This window comes from Capricornis sumatraensis, chromosome 3 (assembly GCF_032405125.1).
Source record: "Capricornis sumatraensis isolate serow.1 chromosome 3, serow.2, whole genome shotgun sequence".
NCBI lineage: Eukaryota > Metazoa > Chordata > Mammalia > Artiodactyla > Bovidae > Capricornis > Capricornis sumatraensis.
This window is the reverse complement of record NC_091071.1, coordinates 75,356,353-75,375,059: the sequence shown is the minus strand read 5'-3', so window position 1 is coordinate 75,375,059 and position 18,707 is coordinate 75,356,353. Positions and strand designations below refer to the sequence as shown.

General features: G+C 36.5%; 1 protein-coding gene across 4 annotated transcripts in view; it reads left to right on the top strand.

Moving 5' to 3' along the window:
• LOC138075333 (sodium channel protein type 2 subunit alpha) overlaps positions 1 to 18,707 on the top strand; it is an 85,731-nt gene that overhangs the window by 10,773 nt on the left and 56,251 nt on the right. For 2 of the 4 annotated variants that reach the window (XM_068967022.1, XM_068967020.1), the window contains exons 3-10: positions 2,225 to 2,314; positions 3,049 to 3,177; positions 3,746 to 3,837; positions 4,718 to 4,990; positions 9,967 to 10,030; positions 11,551 to 11,692; positions 11,834 to 12,040; positions 13,844 to 14,131. In XM_068967022.1, the coding sequence (XP_068823123.1) occupies positions 2,225 to 2,314; positions 3,049 to 3,177; positions 3,746 to 3,837; positions 4,718 to 4,990; positions 9,967 to 10,030; positions 11,551 to 11,692; positions 11,834 to 12,040; positions 13,844 to 14,131 (1,285 nt within the window). Of the gene's footprint in view, positions 1 to 2,224; positions 2,315 to 3,048; positions 3,178 to 3,558; positions 3,651 to 3,745; positions 3,838 to 4,717; positions 4,991 to 9,966; positions 10,031 to 11,550; positions 11,693 to 11,833; positions 12,041 to 13,843; positions 14,132 to 18,707 lie in introns of all 4 variants that reach the window. The other 2 variants (XM_068967023.1, XM_068967021.1) reach the window with 1 other exon arrangement.

Below are 18,707 nucleotides of genomic sequence, written 5' to 3'. Positions count from 1 at the left end.
AGGAAGAAGATTGGAGATCAAAGAAGTGGAGAATATTCAGAATTATCTTTGCAGAGTAGTGGGGACAGTGAAATGGAGAAATATTAAGATTGTGTTGGCCATGTTTGAGGCTGGGAACTATGTATTTTGAATGATGCCAGTCTGCCAAGGGGTTGTTTTCTACAGTAGGTTATAATTGTTCAGTTGCTAAGTCATGTTCAGCTCTTTGTGACCTCATGGACTGTAGCCTTCCAGGCTCCTCTGCCATACACTGCTGCTGCTGCTGCTAAGTTGCTTCAGTCGTGTCTGACTCTGTGCAGCCCCAGAGACGGCAGCCCACCAGGCTCTCCTGTCCCTGGGATTCTCCAGGCAAGAACACTGGAGTGAGTTGCCATTTCCTTCTCCAATGCATGAAAGTGAAAAGTGAAAGTGAAGTTGCTCAGTTGTGTCCAACTCCCAGCGACCCCATGGACTGCAGCCCACCAGGCTCCTCCATCCATGGGATTTTCCAGGCAAGAGTACTGGAGTCGGGTGCCATTGCCCAGAATCGTGTGCATTGAGTCAGTGATGCTATCTAGCCGTCTCATCCTCTGCCGCCCCCTTCAGTAGGGCCAGCAACCTAACAGACACAGGATCCTCTAGTTTTATATACTAATGATGAAGTCAACTTTAAATTTATCTTATTTTTTGTTTCTTTTTAGCAAGAAAGGAAAAATATTTCTTCTTTGAACTGGTGTTTTTCTGTGTTCTCTAGGTTGTAGTGCCCTCACGTGGCTGATCCTTATGAGTGTTTTCATGTGGACACATTTGAACAAGCCTTAATTAAGCATGTGCCCTGCATCACTACCAGTCAAAATGAAAAATCAGTGATTGCTTTGACTAAAGTCAGTTGAAGGTGCAAAGAAACTCCTTTTATAGATTAGCACAATACATAACACAACATATTGGAAATACAACGCTGTTCTATTTTACTGCACTTAAAATCATGTGATATTTTGCTATGTGTAAGTAATATGAAAATTTATGATTAAAAGTAGAGTGAGAAGGGACATTAATTGCATTTATTCATTCTGGAATTTTTATCCATTTTCTAAATGTACCTTGATAAAGCTCTTGTTTTGCAAAACTACAACTGAATCCCTCTTGTGCTCTTTATTAACTATGAAAGAAAGTTATTTCAAATATTTGACTACCAAATACTTTCTTAAAGAATTTTTTTGTTGCTGTTTTTCATCACAAAGGAGGGTGAAGGGCATTGGCTATCTCTACATACATGGGCAAAGTGGGGTAGAATGAGAAAAACCGGATATTTGTCGTAAGTAGTGTTCCCTATGATTTAGGAAACTAGGAAAGTAATTTATTGATTATCTACCATATAAGGCACATTAAGTTGCAAGAGATTTAATATATTTTAACTAATTTGATCCTGACAGCAATCCTATGAAATGCTTTTTCTTTTTCCGTAATGTAGCAAAATGAACCAAGGCTTAGGGGAAAAAAATTTGGCCACAGTTGCAAACCCACGAAATGCCAGTACTAACACCAGTCATCTATTTTTTACTATCTGGAATTTAATGATCAATCACTGCGTATTATATACTCCACTTAGAATTTTATTAAGAATATTCCAACCAGGTTATCCTTAGGATGGATTATAATACATCCAGTTACAGTTGGCCCTCCCTATCTGTAGGTTTTGTATCTGTGGGTTCTATATCTACAGATTTAACCAATAGTAGATGGTGTACAGTGTTCAAGATCCATGGTTTGAATCTGAGGAGACAGAACCCATGGAGACAGAGGGGCCTTATGAGATCTGAGCATCCTTGGATTATGGTATCTACTGTGGGTCTTGGAATTAATCCCCCACAGATAATGAGGAACAACTGTTACTTGAAATCTCCTTTTGAATTTTTGTCAGAGTCTTCATATGTGCTGAGCTTGCACTTTAGTTGTTGAGTCTTTAAAGAAAAACAAATTGATGAATTATTTACCAGTGCACTGATTTTTTGTGTTTAATCTTTTTCAATACCAAAATGACATAAATAGCCTCAAAATAGTTTATGGCTTGGCCTGACATGACTTGAGTATGGAGTTGCTGAAATTATGGAAATGGAAAAAGCAAGCTCAATAATAAAATCATAGGGTCATAAAAGTTCCAAACTTCATAATGCTAAAAGACATAGCAGTGTATGAAAGTGAAAGTTTACATTGACCTTTGTCTTCCTTGACGGTATTTCTCTACTTTATTCAATGTACTCATTATGTGCACTATTCTTACCAACTGTGTATTTATGACCATGAGTAACCCTCCAGACTGGACAAAAAATGTGGAGTAAGTAGAAGATTTTCTAAAATCTTGCAATATTGTTGTCCCTTTATGTTTTGGATTGTGCTTCTATCACCTTCGCACCTCTTCAGTTTCTTCAGCAAATTGTACTGGCTACTCCAAACCGGTTACACAATGACTCAAGTTGATTTCAACCACTGATTTTCTGTAGTGCAAAGCTCGCACTGGCTCATTCAGCTACTCAGATTACTGCACTGATTTGACTGCCCTTTATCTTCCTCATGAGTCTCACACTGTTTTCAAGATCATCAGTGATTGCTAGTATCTGATGATAAATTGATACATAGTTTACATGTTTTTTTCCTCATAGCTATCACTTTTCTATGATTTATTACTTTATATTTCGTGGCTCTTAATGATGCACACTTTATTAAACAAAAAAGTCTTAATTTATTTTTGTATTAATAACTACTTGCTTAAGTTAGACCAAAGCCAGAGTATTTCATTTAATATGTATAGAATCATGTTATTTGGGGCTTAAAATTGATTAATGTAAGCAAGTATAATACTCATATATAGTCAATGAAAATGTCTTTCAGTATGTAACATTTCTTTTTTTTTTTTTTTCCTTAAGCCCTAACTATGGTCTAAATCATGAGAAGACCAATATAGACCTATATAGAACCTTCTAATTTTTATTTGTTGTTTTTCTCCTTTAATATATTTACATGTAAATTACCTTCAGGATCTTTAATGTGGGCTTGGCTATTTTCTCTCAGGTACACCTTTACAGGAATTTATACTTTTGAATCACTTATAAAAATACTTGCAAGGGGCTTTTGTTTAGAAGATTTCACATTTCTACGGGACCCATGGAATTGGTTGGATTTCACAGTCATTACTTTTGCGTAAGTACCTTAATACATTTTCTGTCCAGGAAGACTAAATCATTAGTGGAAGCCTATACTGTATTTCTCCTTGGTGGCTTCCTTTAACAAATCAAGCATGTTTCTTGGTTATCCTGTGAATTTAGGATATTTTTTCTTCCAATCAAATTATGCACTTTGGAGAAGTTAGGGACTATCATAGTAAATTACATGGCTTTGATTTCAATTAGTGTATAAAGCAATAAAATGTTTCCCAAGTAACAGAGATTATGATCAACAACAATGCCATTTTCCTCTTAATTGGAAAATATGATGGCAACACTCATTGAAGTTGAAAAGGTCTTGTTGAAAGACCAACTTAGATTTCCCTAAATTCTGAATAACTCTGATTTAATTCTACAGGTATGTAACAGAATTTGTAAACCTAGGCAATGTTTCAGCTCTTCGAACTTTCAGAGTCTTGAGAGCTTTGAAAACTATTTCTGTAATTCCAGGTAAGAAGAAACTGGTATAAGGTGGTAGGCCCCTTATATCTCCAACTGTTTCTTGTGTTCTGTTATTGTGTTTGTGTGTGAACTCCCTATTACAGATATGTGACAGAGTTTGTGGACCTGGGCAATGTCTCAGCGTTGAGAACCTTCAGAGTTCTCCGAGCTTTGAAAACAATTTCAGTCATTCCAGGTGAGAGCTAGGTTAAACACCGAGGCTGACTTCAGCAGCATTAGTGGTACAATCACAGCTTTTGTGCGTAAGCCTTGCTGCTTTTCACTTATTGCAAATGTTTGTAAAAAAGCAAGAATCGATACATCCGGTTTTGGATGGATTTGATTCTTTGCTTTTACTAGTTGTTTTCTTTAAAATGATCAGTTCTAAATCAGCCTTTGAGTTTAACAAGTTTTTGCATGAGGCATTTGCAGTGACAGGCTACATGGTTTGCGTCCTGTAACATCAAGCTTTCCGCATAGAAGCTAAACTATGAGGCATTTGAACTGATGCAAATTTGACCAGTTAGGTCTAAAATTGGTAATTATGTTAACTTCAAATAAATAAAAGAGCGAGAGATAGCATGAGTGCTGCATGGGACTCAGTTTTCAGATGTCTTCCTTTTTTAACCCATTCTCAAGCTGATAGAATTCACCAATATATAACCTCATAATTCAGTGACTTCAAGATTTCTTACAATATTATTCATACAGATTTTCTAAAACCAGTGAGAGGTTAGGGAGTAAGACATCTGCAAATAAAAGCAAAGTCTTTATACAAGGTTGATGTTTAAGCATGAATATCAAAACCATTTCTTTTGCTCTGAGGAATATTTGGAAATATACTTTTGGTTTGTTTCCATTCACAGTTTTCTAATGAAAATACAAATTCTGCTTTCATTCATTTTCACCAGCTGGCGGGCTTTTCATGAAAGTGTTATTCAGTCACAAACATTAAACTAATATTGTTGGCATTCTGCATGACACCTTTATTTTCCAGGACATGCTCCTGATGTTTTTCTCTATAACATAGCTGTTGAATAGTATACTTAAATTTCTCCCTTTGATTTTATTTGTAGGCCTGAAGACCATTGTGGGGGCCCTAATCCAGTCGGTGAAGAAGCTCTCAGATGTAATGATCCTGACTGTGTTCTGCCTAAGCGTGTTTGCACTAATAGGATTACAGCTGTTTATGGGCAACCTGCGAAACAAATGTTTGCAGTGGCCCCCAGATAATTCTTCCTTTGAACTAAACATCACTTCCTTCTTTAATAACTCATTGGATGGGAACGGTACCACTTTCAATAGGACAGTGAGCATGTTTAATTGGGATGAATATATTGAAGATAAAAGTAAGATATACTCTTTTAACCATTAAACTATTTAGTCCTTTAAATATTAAAAAAAAAGTATATATAGTGAAAATTGTCTCAATTTTGATGTGAACCAAATTAGTTAGACCAGTTTAAAATAACTTAATATGTATGATGGGAAGTCCCCTGGTGGCTCAGTGGTGGAGAATCCACCTGTAATGCAGGAGACACCAGTTTGATTCCTGGGTTGGGAAGATCCCCTGGTGGAGAACATGGCAACCCACTCTAGTATTCTTGCCTGGAGAATCCCATGGACAGAGGAGCCTGGTGGGCTACAGTCCACAGGGTTGCAAAGAGTCAGACATGACTGAGGCGACTGAGCTCACATGCATGCAATATATATGATATAGAAATCAAATGATACCTTACTCCTTTTCCCTTATCTTTTGATCAACATGATAAAAGCTACCATGTGAAGACATATTCTTTTCCCGAATGAGTCTTGAGAGCACTACAATATAATGCTGTATAAACAAAAATATTTATTTGAAAGACATTGATCAAGAGTTTTCAGTCATCTTAATAAATAAATCAGTAATTTTAAGTATTCAGTGTATTTTACTGATATGGATTGCTAAGAAGACTGAGGAATTTGACTCAATATATGTACTGAGCACTTAATATGTATCTGGGAGTAGAAAAATCAAGGTGAAATCTGAATTTGTGTACTCATCAGAAAATTAAATTAAGCAGCCTTAGTCCAGCATCACTTATTAATGAGAAAGTATAAACTCAAAACCTACCTTTATAATATTTTTATTCCAGCTTATCTCTTTGGTATCAATCATTGTATTAGAATTGTTTAATTTTATTTTAGAGATGGACTTAAAAACATAGTAATGATATACTTCAGTATAGGGCTTCAATAGTTTAGCGGTAAATAATCTGCCTTCCAGTGAAGGAGATGTGGGTTTGATCCCTGGATTGGGAAGATCCTCTGGAGAAAAAAATGACAACCACTCCAGTATTCTTGCCTGGGAAATCCCATGGACAGAGGAGCCTGGCAGGCTACAGTCCCTGGAGTCTAGAGCCAGACATGACTTAGCAATTAAACACACACACATACTTCAGTATAATTTCTTACTGAAGGCATTGAATTTGTCATTGTAATGTCCACATTCCTCATTCTCTGTGTACAATTAACTAGCCAACTTCAATTGTTCTCTTGATTATCAGTATTCTACAGGGATGCTTAGTCTGAGGTATCTTTCATGACTTTTAGCACTATATGAAAATTTATCATTTCCCACATTATATTAATGTTTTAAAAGTTAGTATTGGTATGAAGATTTATACTGGAGGGATTAAGGTTCACTGGCTAAGTGAATAAATAAAACAAATAATTTCATTATTTATGGGCTTTCCTATTTATTCATATTATAATAGCAGCATAGTGACAATCTTTGCACATAAATTTTTCATGTATTTCTGATTGTTTCTTTCAGATAGATTTATACTAATAGAATTTTGGAATGCTAAAGAGTTTGACCATATTAAAGCTTAGTTCAGTTCAGTTCAGTCACTCAGTGGTGGTCCAACACATTGCGACCACATGGACTGCAGCATGCCAGGCTTCCCTGTCCATCACCAGCTCCTGCAGCTTGCTCAAACTCATGTCCATCAAGTAGGTGATGCCATCCAACCATCTCATCCTCTGTCGTCCCCTTCTCCTCATGCCTTCAATCTTTCCCAGCATCAGGATCTTTTCCAATGAGTCAGTTCTTCACATCAGGTGGCCAAAGTATTGGAGTTTCAGCTTCAGCATCAGTCCTTCCAAGGAATATTTGGGACTGATTTTCTTTAGGATGGACTCATTGGATCTCCTTGTAGTCCAAAGGACTCTCAAGAGTCTTCAACACCACAGTTAAAAAGCATCAATTCTTTGGTGCTCAGCTTTCTTTATAGTCCGACTCTCACATCCATACATGACTACTGGAAAACACATAAGTTTGACTAGATGGACCTTTGCTGGCAAAGTAATATCTCTGTTTTTTAATATGCTGTCTAGTTTGGTCATAACTTTTCTTCCAAGAAGCAAGGGTCTTTTAAGTTCATGGCTGCAGTCACCATCTACAGTGATTCTGGAGCCCCCCAAAATAAAATCTGTCACTGTTTCCATTGTTTTCCCATCTACTGCCATGAAGTGATGGGACCGGATGCCATGATCTTAGTTTTCTGAATCTTAAATTTTAAAGCCAACTTTTTCACTTTTCTCTTTCCCTTTCACCAAGAGGATCTTTAGTTCTTCTCTTTCTGCCATAAGGGTGGTGTCATCTGCATATCTGAGGTTACTGATATTTCTCCTGGCAGTCTTGATTCCAGGTTGTGCTTCATCTAGCCTGGCATTTTGCATGATGTACTATGCATTAAGTTAAATAAGCAGGGTGACAATATGCAATGTTGACATACTCCTTTCCCAGCAACAACCAGTCTGCAGTTCCATGTTCAGTTCTAACTCTTGCTTCCTGACCTGCATACAGATTTCTCAGGAGGCAGGTCAGGTGGTCTGGTATTCCCATCTCTTTAAAAATTTTCCAGTTTGTTGTGATCCACACAGTCAAAGGCTTTGGCATAGTCAATAAAGCAGAAGTAAATGTTTTTCCGGTATTCTCTTGATTTTTCAGTGATCCAATGGATGTTGGCAATTTGATCTCTGGTTCCTCTGCCTTTTCTAAAACCAGCTTGAAAATCTGGAAGTTCACAATTCATGTACTGTTAAAGCCTGGCTTAGAGAATTTTGAGCATTACATTGTTAGCGTGTATGATGAGTGCAATTGTGTGGTAGTTTGAACATTCTTTGGCATTGCCTTTCTTTGGGATTGGAATGAAAACTGACCACTTCCAGTCCTGTGGCCACTGCTAAGTTTTCCAAATTTGCTGGCATATTGAGTGCAGCACTTTAATAGCATCATCTTTTAGGATTTGAAATAGTTCACCACTAGCTTTGTTTGTAGTGATGCTTCCTAAGGCCCACTTGACTTCACATTCCAGGATGTCTGGCTCTAGATGAGTGCTCACACCATCATGCTTATCTGGTCATGATGATCTTTTTTTTTGTATAGTTCTTCTGTGTATTGTTGCCACCTCTTCCTAATATCTTCTGCTTCTGTTAGGTCCATATGATTTCTGTGTTTTATGTGCCCATCTTTGCATGAAAGATGGCTAGAGAGGCATAGTCTCAAATTCTGCTCTAGAGAGATCAAACGATATAACTCCTATAGCAGTGTCTATCTTACTGAATTCCCATTAATATTAACTGTTACTGTATGGTAGAGAGAAAAGTATATCCTCTTTTTAATTATTAATGTGGTAGAATTTATAATATGTTTATCAGTAGCATTAGCATTTAATATGTTTATATAATGTGAATTATCTGTTGGTATTTTTACTCATTATTCTATAAAAGTATAGTATATTTTGGGAAATTCATAAGAATTCGATAATTTATCAAGTATGTTAACCTTTTGCTTTTCTTTTTTTTTTTTTGCAAATGTATTCTCTAGCTTGTTTTTCTTCTCATTGTTTTGATGCCTAAATGACTTTGATTTTTAGGCAATCAAGTCATCAAATTTTGAGGTTTTTTTCCCCCCATATTTAAGTTTATAAATGCCTCTGGATTCAGAGATAATACAAATTTTCATCTAGATATTCTACATATAAAACAGCCTCATATATTCTACATTATAGAAAGTCTTCATATTTTTATATTAATGGACTTGTTTCTAAATCTTTATTATTATTTTTTGATATATGTTATGAGGTAATGATCTAATTTTTTTCATAAAACTATGACTCAGATTGACCTATATAATCAATTAAGATATTCTTTGAATATAGACTTTAAGTATTTCTGAAAACTAAAAAATAAATTTGTGAGGGATATGTGTGTGTGTTTAAATGTGTTTATGTCTGTGTGTTTTTGTATGTGAATATGTAAATATGTATGTTTATGCATTTGTCTGTTTCCTGAGATATTCTCTGCAACTTATTAGCGTCATGTATAAGGTATTCCTTAAGAATAAAAACCAGGTATACTTAGAAAATCTTTATCTCCAAAGGGACAAGTTTATCTTGAAAGACAATAATCAAGCCAAAACTCAAAACAAAGAACTTATTTATAGCATCATGGAAAGGGCAAACAACTAAGCCCACTTTTCACAAGAACCTAAGTTAAAAGTGGCGGGAAAAACATGTCTGAATCCATTTTGACAACATGTAGACTAAAATGTTATTTCATGGCAGCATTTAGAAGCAACAAGGCTTTTCTTTCTCTCACTTTTTGTGCCAAGTAAAAAATATCAGTTTGACAACTATTTTTTAATTATCTCACCTGGGTTTGATCACTGGGTTAGAAAGATCCGCTGGAGAAAGGAATAACACTCCAGTATTCTTGCCTGGAAAATTCCATGGACAGGGGAGCCTGGCGGGCCACAGTCCATGGGGTCGCAAAGAGCTGGACATGACTAAGAGACTAACACTTACTTAAGTGATTTGAGTTATATTTGCCATAAATACTGATAAGGAATGCTATAATAGTTACATCTTAAGAAATTTCTTTTTAAACAGATTTTCTAAACATTTGTTTAATCAAAAATGTTTGTGATATTTGTATAGTATTAGTTATTATTTTCATTTAGCCATACACATATTTGGGCTTCCCTGCAATGCGGGAGACCTGGGTTAGATTCCGGGGTTGGGAAGATCCCCTGGAGAAGGGAAAGGCTACCCACTCCAGTATTCTGACCTGGAGGATTCCATGGCCTGTATAGTCCATAGGGTCACAAAGAGTCAGACACGAGTGACTTTCACTTCATTTCACTTCATACACATATTTATTATTTTATCAATTTTATTATGCTTTAAAAAAATGTAAGCTTTATTACCCAGACATAGTGGCTGAAGCGTTTTGAAGGTTCTTAAAAATAATTCTTTCTATTCTTTGCTCTTTTAAATAGGTCACTTTTATTTTTTGGAAGGGCAAAATGATGCTCTGCTTTGTGGCAACAGCTCTGACGCAGGGTAAGTGCTGTTTTGTGTCGAGCCTCAGTCCACACTGCTCCCTAGGCCTTAACCTGCCACTTCCTGCCCACCCTGCCCCCACTTGCTCCTCACTCAAAGCCCTCCATAAATTCCACTTCACGCTGACTCAAAATAGCTGGGATAAGTGTGGATTCTCACCTCCTTCACACACTCATGCAGCAATTATTTTTCCATACTAGGTCACAGCTAATCTTCCAAATTATTTCAATGGAAAATAGAAAGAAAAACAATACATATACATAAAAAGCTCAAGTTAATAGAATTCATAACCGTGTTCTTTTATAAGTGTGATATTCTATATATACTAATGTGGTCTCCATGGCATAAAATATATCTGAAGATAATATCAGTATCTGATCTATGGTGAGTCCACGTTTAGCATATTTTAGCAAAGTGGTTAAGAGCATAGACCGGAGAGTTTACACAAATTCAAGCTGGAACCTCACCATATAATGTCACCTCTCCTTGCCCTGATTTCCCCATGGGATAAGTGGGAATAAATTATAAGGTGGCTGTGAGAATTAAATGGATTAATGAATGTATAGCTATTACAGCATTCAATAAGTACTTTTAATTATCGTAACTGGCATTATGTGAATGCTTGTTTTTAAGAAGCATTTTCCTTGGAGCTAAAGCTAGGAGTAAAATTCAGAGAAATAGTTCTTTCTGTATTTACGAGATTTTAGAATCACAAATGGAAGTCTGATGTACTTTCTGAGGGAGGTGCTATTGTGGACATTAGTAACTAGTACCTGTAGCAGAATCCCCAATGGGAACAAGCTTTGCATTTAGCTCATATGATATTGTGCTGCGTTTATTTCCAGATCTTAATGATAAGTAAAACAGATTGATTTTAACTCTTCTCTGTACTGTACTAAGTGTTTTACATATGATGCCTTATTCAGTGATTGTAAGTTTGGAGGCAGGTTCTGTTATTAGCCTTTTCTTACATGGAAGGTGTTCCAAACCAGCAACTTGCCCAAGATCACACAGCCCAGAGTGTCAAGCACAATGTTGAGTCCAGGTCAGCTTAATCATTAAGGTCATACTGTGAAATGTTCACTCTGCAGACTCATTCACTCCTCTTGGTATGCACCCCTCCCATCTTTTTCTTACCCCTCTTTCCTACCTCCACATTCAACACACTTCTGCCTCTAGATATCTTCAGTGAAAATAAAATTTTCCCCTGCAGACTAATTTTTTGTTCATCTTCACAAATCTCAGAAGATAGTAATCATAATATGATTGCTCTTATAGGGAGGCATGATAAATATAATAATGGCAATCGTGAATCACAGAGAAATCCACAAATAGACTTAGCAGATCCTGTTGTTATGTAAATCAGTCCCCTTAGTCCTGGACTCAGCACTGAGTAAAGTGAGAACAATCTGCTTTTTCTTGTGTTGCATGAAATAGACATCAGGGTCTATAAAAACAGGAAAACCAGCCATCCAACTTTCAGTGACTGATGTCCCCTCTTTCTTTTCACCTAATCACAGCCAGTGTCCAGAAGGATACATCTGTGTGAAGGCTGGTCGAAACCCCAACTATGGCTACACAAGCTTCGACACCTTTAGCTGGGCTTTCCTGTCCTTATTTCGTCTCATGACTCAAGACTTCTGGGAAAACCTTTATCAACTGGTGAGAACAGATGAAATGATTCTTCTGGGAAGCATGAACTCCTGAGATCAAGAGAACTGCTGTAAAATACTTTATTACTGAGAGTGCATGCTTGTAACATTCTGTATAAAATTTAATAAAATATCTCTTCCATTTTTACAGACACTACGTGCTGCTGGGAAAACATACATGATATTTTTTGTGCTGGTCATTTTCTTGGGCTCCTTCTATCTAATAAATTTGATCCTGGCTGTGGTGGCCATGGCTTATGAAGAACAGAATCAGGCAACGCTGGAAGAGGCGGAACAGAAAGAGGCTGAATTTCAGCAGATGCTCGAACAGCTTAAAAAGCAACAGGAAGAAGCTCAGGTATAGTAGCAAACATAGAGCCCCTTTGTGTTTATCTCCATCCTCTGACCATACTGTCAAGATCACAGACATTTAAACACACAAAATCAGCAGTGATAACTGACATTAGAAACATGCTATATGTGTTTAATAAGCGTTAAGAGCCTATTTGGTAATTAGAGACTTATTCTTTTATTTTGATGATTACTTGGGCTTCCCTGGTGGCTCAGACTGTAAAGAATCCACCTGCAATGCCAGAGACATGGATTTGATCCCTGAGTTGGGAAGATAATGCTGAAGAAGGGAATGGGTACCCACTCCTGTCTTCTTGCCTGGAGAATCCCGTGGATGGAGGAGGCAGGCAGCCTACAATGCATGGAGTTGCAAAGAGTCAGACATGACTGAGCCGCTAACATCACCTAACTATAGTAATAGCATACGAACATAGCAAATTATAATGAGATTATTGGCAGTTTTTTTCTCCCTTGTGACCCTTCATTCACTCAAGCTCAAAAAGTAGTTATACCTACATGCCTTCATTTGAACTATTTTCTTAATCTTCTGAGGAAGCAGAATTAAGTTCTGGTTGCTTCTTCCTTAGAGTCACTAGAGGTGGGGAAAGTCAGAAAACCAAGGTCAAACTGAGAAGATTATTTTATAGAGTTTGGAAAAAAAGACAAAGACCTATTTAACATTTATTTTCTATTTGAAGAATTCAAATGTAAGCTTGTGGACTGCATAAAGGAAACACTGGTACATAATCATGCTAAATCATTACGTTCTGTGCCCACTACCCTGTAAATCTTATAATTCGGACTTTATGAAGTTTCAAAATAATTTCTCTAGTTATATGTTCTTGACTTAATGTTGTTAATCCAATCACCTATATTCATTTTTATTGAATGTAGAGTACAATTCCCTTTTAACACTGAGTATCCTAATATGTAATAAAGATCAGATAAATAAAATTATACTGGAATAGCAGCAACAATATTGAGCACTTTATCTTTCCAATAATTGTACTGTTGTAATTTATAAATTCACTCAGATGCCATGATCGAGGGTTTTCTTATATACAGTCTCTAATTTGTTTTCATTGTGCATTTCTTAGTGAAATAATCATTTTAAGTCAAAGAGAAAAAAAGGTTTATTAAAACAAAATACTTGACTGAATTATTTAAATATTTATACTGGCACTAAAAGTCATTGTCAAGTGGAAGTGTGCTAGATCAGGTTAAAATAGGAAACCTTTACTTCTTAAATTATTTGCTTCTTATGACATTGTTTAAATAATAGAAAAAATCTTTATGATATTTGAGTGTCTTGTGCATTTTATTAGATAATTAGAATGTGTAGTGTGAAGACACAGCTTGAAGATCTTCTTTGAAGTCACATGTGTCATCTTTCACTTTTCTCTTAATTTTAATTCTTTGGCTTAATGATAATGTGTGTGCATGCTAAGTTGCTTCAGTCATGTCTGTCTCTTTGCAACTCTATGGACTGTAGCCTGCCAGGCTCCTCTGTCCATAGGATTCTCCAGGCAAGAATACTGAAGGGGGTTGCCCTGCCCTCCTCCAGGGGATCTTCCCAACCCAGGGACTGAATCTGTGTGTCTCTTACATTGGTAGGTGGGAATTTTACGACTACCACTACCTGGGAAGCCCGACAATGACAATATATGAGCTGTTTTCCAAAATACATACTAGAGTGGAGAATCATTTTTTAAAATCACATATTCATGATACCAAAGATAAGTGAAGCAGTGACATGGATAGAGGTTTTCAAAGTTTATACGCAACTGCCATTTCTCTTGGACCCTTCTAGGCAGCAGCTGCAGCAGCTTCAGCTGAATCAAGAGACTTCAGCGGTGCTGGTGGGATCGGGGTTTTCTCAGAGAGTTCTTCAGTAGCATCAAAGTTGAGCTCCAAGAGTGAAAAAGAGCTGAAAAACAGAAGGAAGAAGAAGAAACAGAAAGAACAATCCGGAGAAGAAGAAAAGGAAGAGGGGGTCCACAAATCTGAATCTGAAGACAGCATAAGAAGAAAAGGTTTCCGGTTTTCCTTAGAAGGAAGCAGGCTGACATATGAAAAGAGGTTTTCCTCTCCACATCAGGTAAACATATGATATTATATAAATTGCATTTGTTATAGCAAACACATGTATTTAAAATATGCCAGAATTTGGTTAGAGATAAAACTGCCTTCCTCCTTGATGACACGATACTTTCAGAATGGTAATGATTGATGAATAAGTTTTGGTTATCATCTCAAGGAATTTGTGAGTTTTACAACTTTTTGGAATTCCAGGAAAGCATTTTTAGAGCAGAGATCCCACTGCACTTGGGAAGATTTGTGATTTTGAGATTTCCCTAAAGACTGGTAAGCATCTCAGGGCAATTTTCCACCTGAGGAATAATCAGCAGATGGTTCCTGTCCCTTCTTAGCTGTGGTGCCTGGAACCAGTAACTGTCAGTTTTCTGAGTGGCAGCTTCCTAGAACTGAAGAGTGGATTCTCTCAGACCATCTGTGCAGTTGTTCCCATCCACGTGCCAACTTCATATGAGGAATGTATTCTTTGTGTTCTTATTTCAAGGGAAACCGGAGCAACATCTTTTCTAAAAGTGTCATCAAAAATTTTAGGTAGATGCACACTGAGGAAGATCTATGATGCTAAATAAACAATTGTGGTTAATTGCACTTGATTACCTGTGTCTCATGTTTAAGGAGACTTGAATGAAAATAATATGTTGACTTATATAGTACAGAAAATGTTATCTAGATGCTTCTGGCTTATCTACCAACACCAGCTGCTGTAACTTTGAAATTTAGGATCATTAATTGTTTTTAAAATTATCAAAAGATTTACAGGTTTTTGGTACTGAAAAACTTCATGTCCATACAATTAACAGTAACAGTTTGAACACCGACAGCATTGATAATGGCTAACACTTACATGGTGCATTGCTTCTTACAGTATAAACTTACTGAGGCCACTCACTGCAGCCCTAGGGGGTACTGTCAGCCTCATCCCCAATCTGCAAATGTGAAGACAAGGGGAGGGGTGGTATTCTTTGTTGAGTGCCTGTTTTGTGTTTGGCATTCTTCTTCTTCTACCGTAATTAATGTTAACAACTCTGAATATGACTGTTTTCACCTCTTTTTAAGCTCAGTGAAGTTAAATAATTGCCCAATGTCATATAGTTATTAAACTATATGTCATATAGTTATTAAAGGTTGAAGTGGCATTCACAGTTGGCCTGACACTGAAACCCTTGGACTTTCTGCTGTATTAGGCTGACTAGAAAGAATATTTTTTTAAAAGTCTTAAGAAACTGATGAGAAAACTTACAATTTGATTTCATTTAAAAGATATGTATATTTAGGATTATATATGTTCTTTGTATCCACAGTCTCACATAATATTATGTTTAATATGTATATAATTTTTATAGGTCAGCCTCATTCACTCTAAGTCTAGGTAACATTATGAGATATGCTAAATGAAAGGATTAGTGCAGTTGAATTCAAATTTGAAGTAGAACCTGTTTAAAAATAAGTACCAGCATTTACTCACCCTTGTTCATGTTGTTGTCATAATAATTAAGATTCCGTTAGTAGAGACATGAATCTCAATAAACGTGAATGTAAAGAAAATCAAATCTCCCTTTTAGAGTATTGTTTGTTTTGAAGGAAGGGAAGAGGGAAAAGAGATAGGGAGAAAAGAAGGAACATAGTTAGCTGGGGAAAAACTACCAAAATTTGAAACTGCAAACCAGATACCAGATGCCACAGAGAGTCACCCCAGTGTGCTTTATTTTGAGGCCAATAGAACTAATTTTGGCAGAATAGTAAAGTCTGAAAATGTTAGGTTCTAGCTCACCTTTTTCTATACATGTTATCCAAAGACGTAACATTTTCCCCATACTGTCTTCTTAAAACTTCTGCTTCCTAACTAGCTGGGTATCATAGGTGATGACTGACTAATACAACATGTAATATCTGGCTCAAATGGATATCTGTTTCTGAAGTGGTATTTGTATAAAAATAGAACTGAAGATTTTTATCTGATAAATAAGTAATCAAGCAACAAATTAAAAAGATGGAGAGGGCAATGACGATACAAAGAGAGAGAGAGAGAAAAGGAGGGGGAAAAAGGGAAGGATGCTGAAGTCATACTAATTTCACTTTGCAAGACCCTGTAAGTAATACTGAAAATAGTGAGCCTGGGTACAGTGGTGAAGAGTCCATAGCTTTTGCTAAGTTTTGCAAGGGCACAAGGCCCAAATGTATTAAAAAAACTATTGTTTTATAGGGACATGATAGGCAATTGTACTGGTAACCATTGATATTTTCATATGAAAAAAATATAATACATACTTTTACCACTGGATTATAATTTCCTCAGAGTAGGTTGACTGTATGAAATACTTTTTAGACTTCTTAAGACTTCTTATTGTGGGATAGGGGAAAGAAGGAATTCAAGAGTGCAGTTTCCAACCACGGCTCAAGATAATCTGGATATTTTATTTCTAAAGCCTTTATAAGATACTGTTGGCCTTCTGAAGTTATTATTTCCCTCTGTATTTGTGATAAACCAAAGATCCACTTATTATGGCAGATTGTTTTCTTACTGTCCATCCATCCTCTATTTGAAACAGGACATTTCATTGCTATCAGTTCAGTTCAGTTCAGTTCAGTTCAGTCACTCAGTCGTGTCCAACTCTTTGTGACCCCATGAATCACAGCACACCAGGCCTCCTTGTCTATCACCAACTCCCGGAGTTCAGCCAAACTCATGTCCATCGAGTCAGTGATGCCATCCAGCCATCTCATCCTCTGTCATCCCCTTCTCCTCCTGCCCCCAATCCCTCCCAGCATCAGAGTCTTTTCCAATGAGTCAACTCTTTGCATGAGGTGGCCAAAGTATTGGAATTTCAGCTTCAGCATCAGTCCTTCCAATGAACACCCAGGACTGATCTCCTTTAGGATGGACTGGTTGGATATCCTTGCAGTCCAAGAAACTCTCAAGAGTCTTCTCCAACACCACAGTTCAAAAGCATCAATTCTTTGGTGCTCAGCTTTCTTCACAGTCCAACTCTCACATCCATACATGACCACAGGAAAAACCATAGCCTTGACTAGATGGACCTTTGCTGGAAAAGTAATGTCTCTGCTTTTGAATATGCTATCTAGGTTGGTCATAACTGTCCTTCCAAGGAGTAAGTGTCTTTTAATTTCATGGCTGCAGTCACCATCTGCAGTGATTTGGGGGCCTAGAAAAATAAAGTCTGCCACTGTTTCCACTCCCATCTATTTGTCATGAAGTGATGGGACCAGATGCCGTGATCTTAGTTTTCTGAATGTTGAGCTTTAAGCCAACTTTTTCACTCTGCTCTCTCCCTTTCATCAAGAGGCTTTTTAGTTTCTCTTCAGTTTCTGCCATTAGGGTGGTGTCATCTGCATATGTGAGGTTATTGATATTTCTCCCAGCAATCTTGATTCCAGCTTGTGCTTCTTCCAGCCCAGCATTTCTCATGATGTACTCTGTATATAAGTTAAATAAGCAGGGTGACAATATACAGCCTTGACGTACTCCTTTTCCTATTTGGAACCAGTCTGTTGTTCCATGTCCAGTTCGAACTGTTGCTTCCTGACCTGCATATTGATTGCTATAGATTTATGTAATTAATGTAAGCAGTGGAAGTTGAGGCTAACACATGGAGAACAATTTTTCATATAGCTGCCACATACACCTTTGAACTTTGAGAAACATTGTGTCTAATTGTATAACTTAAACTTATTTCTCTCCAAATCATCTACTGGCACTAATTGAGGGCAGTACTTACTTGTACTATAAACATATAAACTAAGAGTGGTACATATACATAATTTCTACTTTATTTCCTATTGTCAAGCATTTATTGTCTGGCTTTCTTTCTGAGGTAATGATAACCAGTAGGTCATAAGTTCTGTAGATATTATGTCCTTATATCTAATTCAAAGTCCCTTGTAAATAGAGAAAGGAGACATGAAAGAAACTGGATAGTGTAGGAGAGATTTTAAAAATATTCATATGGAAATAATAAAGGAAATAAATTATTTTACTAATGAAGTTGATAATAGGATGAAAAAGCATGAGTGTAGGAAAAGAAGAAATAAGTTCTTCTGGGAGAGTAGATCAGTATTCTTAGATGTGATTCTTTCTGTAAATAATGACTAAGATCATATAATATAAGATAATATTTAAAGATTACAGACATTTTATAGATGTTCATAGGTGTCACTGAGAAAATCATTCTTTAGCTGAAAATAAAATTAAATGAATACTTATTAGTCAGGTAATGTAAAATATATATAGGTACAAAATAATAATTTTAGTTAGCTTTAAATCCTTTGGAGATAAAAAGATGAAACTAGTAATGCTTAAATGATGGGTTGGTATTCTATTAATAATCATAGAAATCCAACTTAAGCCAGCTTAAGCAAAAAAGAGAATTAGATCATGAAAATAATATCGATGAGTAGCTTTAGGCACAGCTGGACTCTAGGGCTCAAAACATGTTATTAGGGCGAAGTATCTCTCCACATCTACAGATTCCTCCAATATGGTGATAAGATGCCCACCATGGCTCCGAACTTATAGTCAGTGGTTTTTAGCAACCTCAATAAAAAATGCACCCCTTTCCATT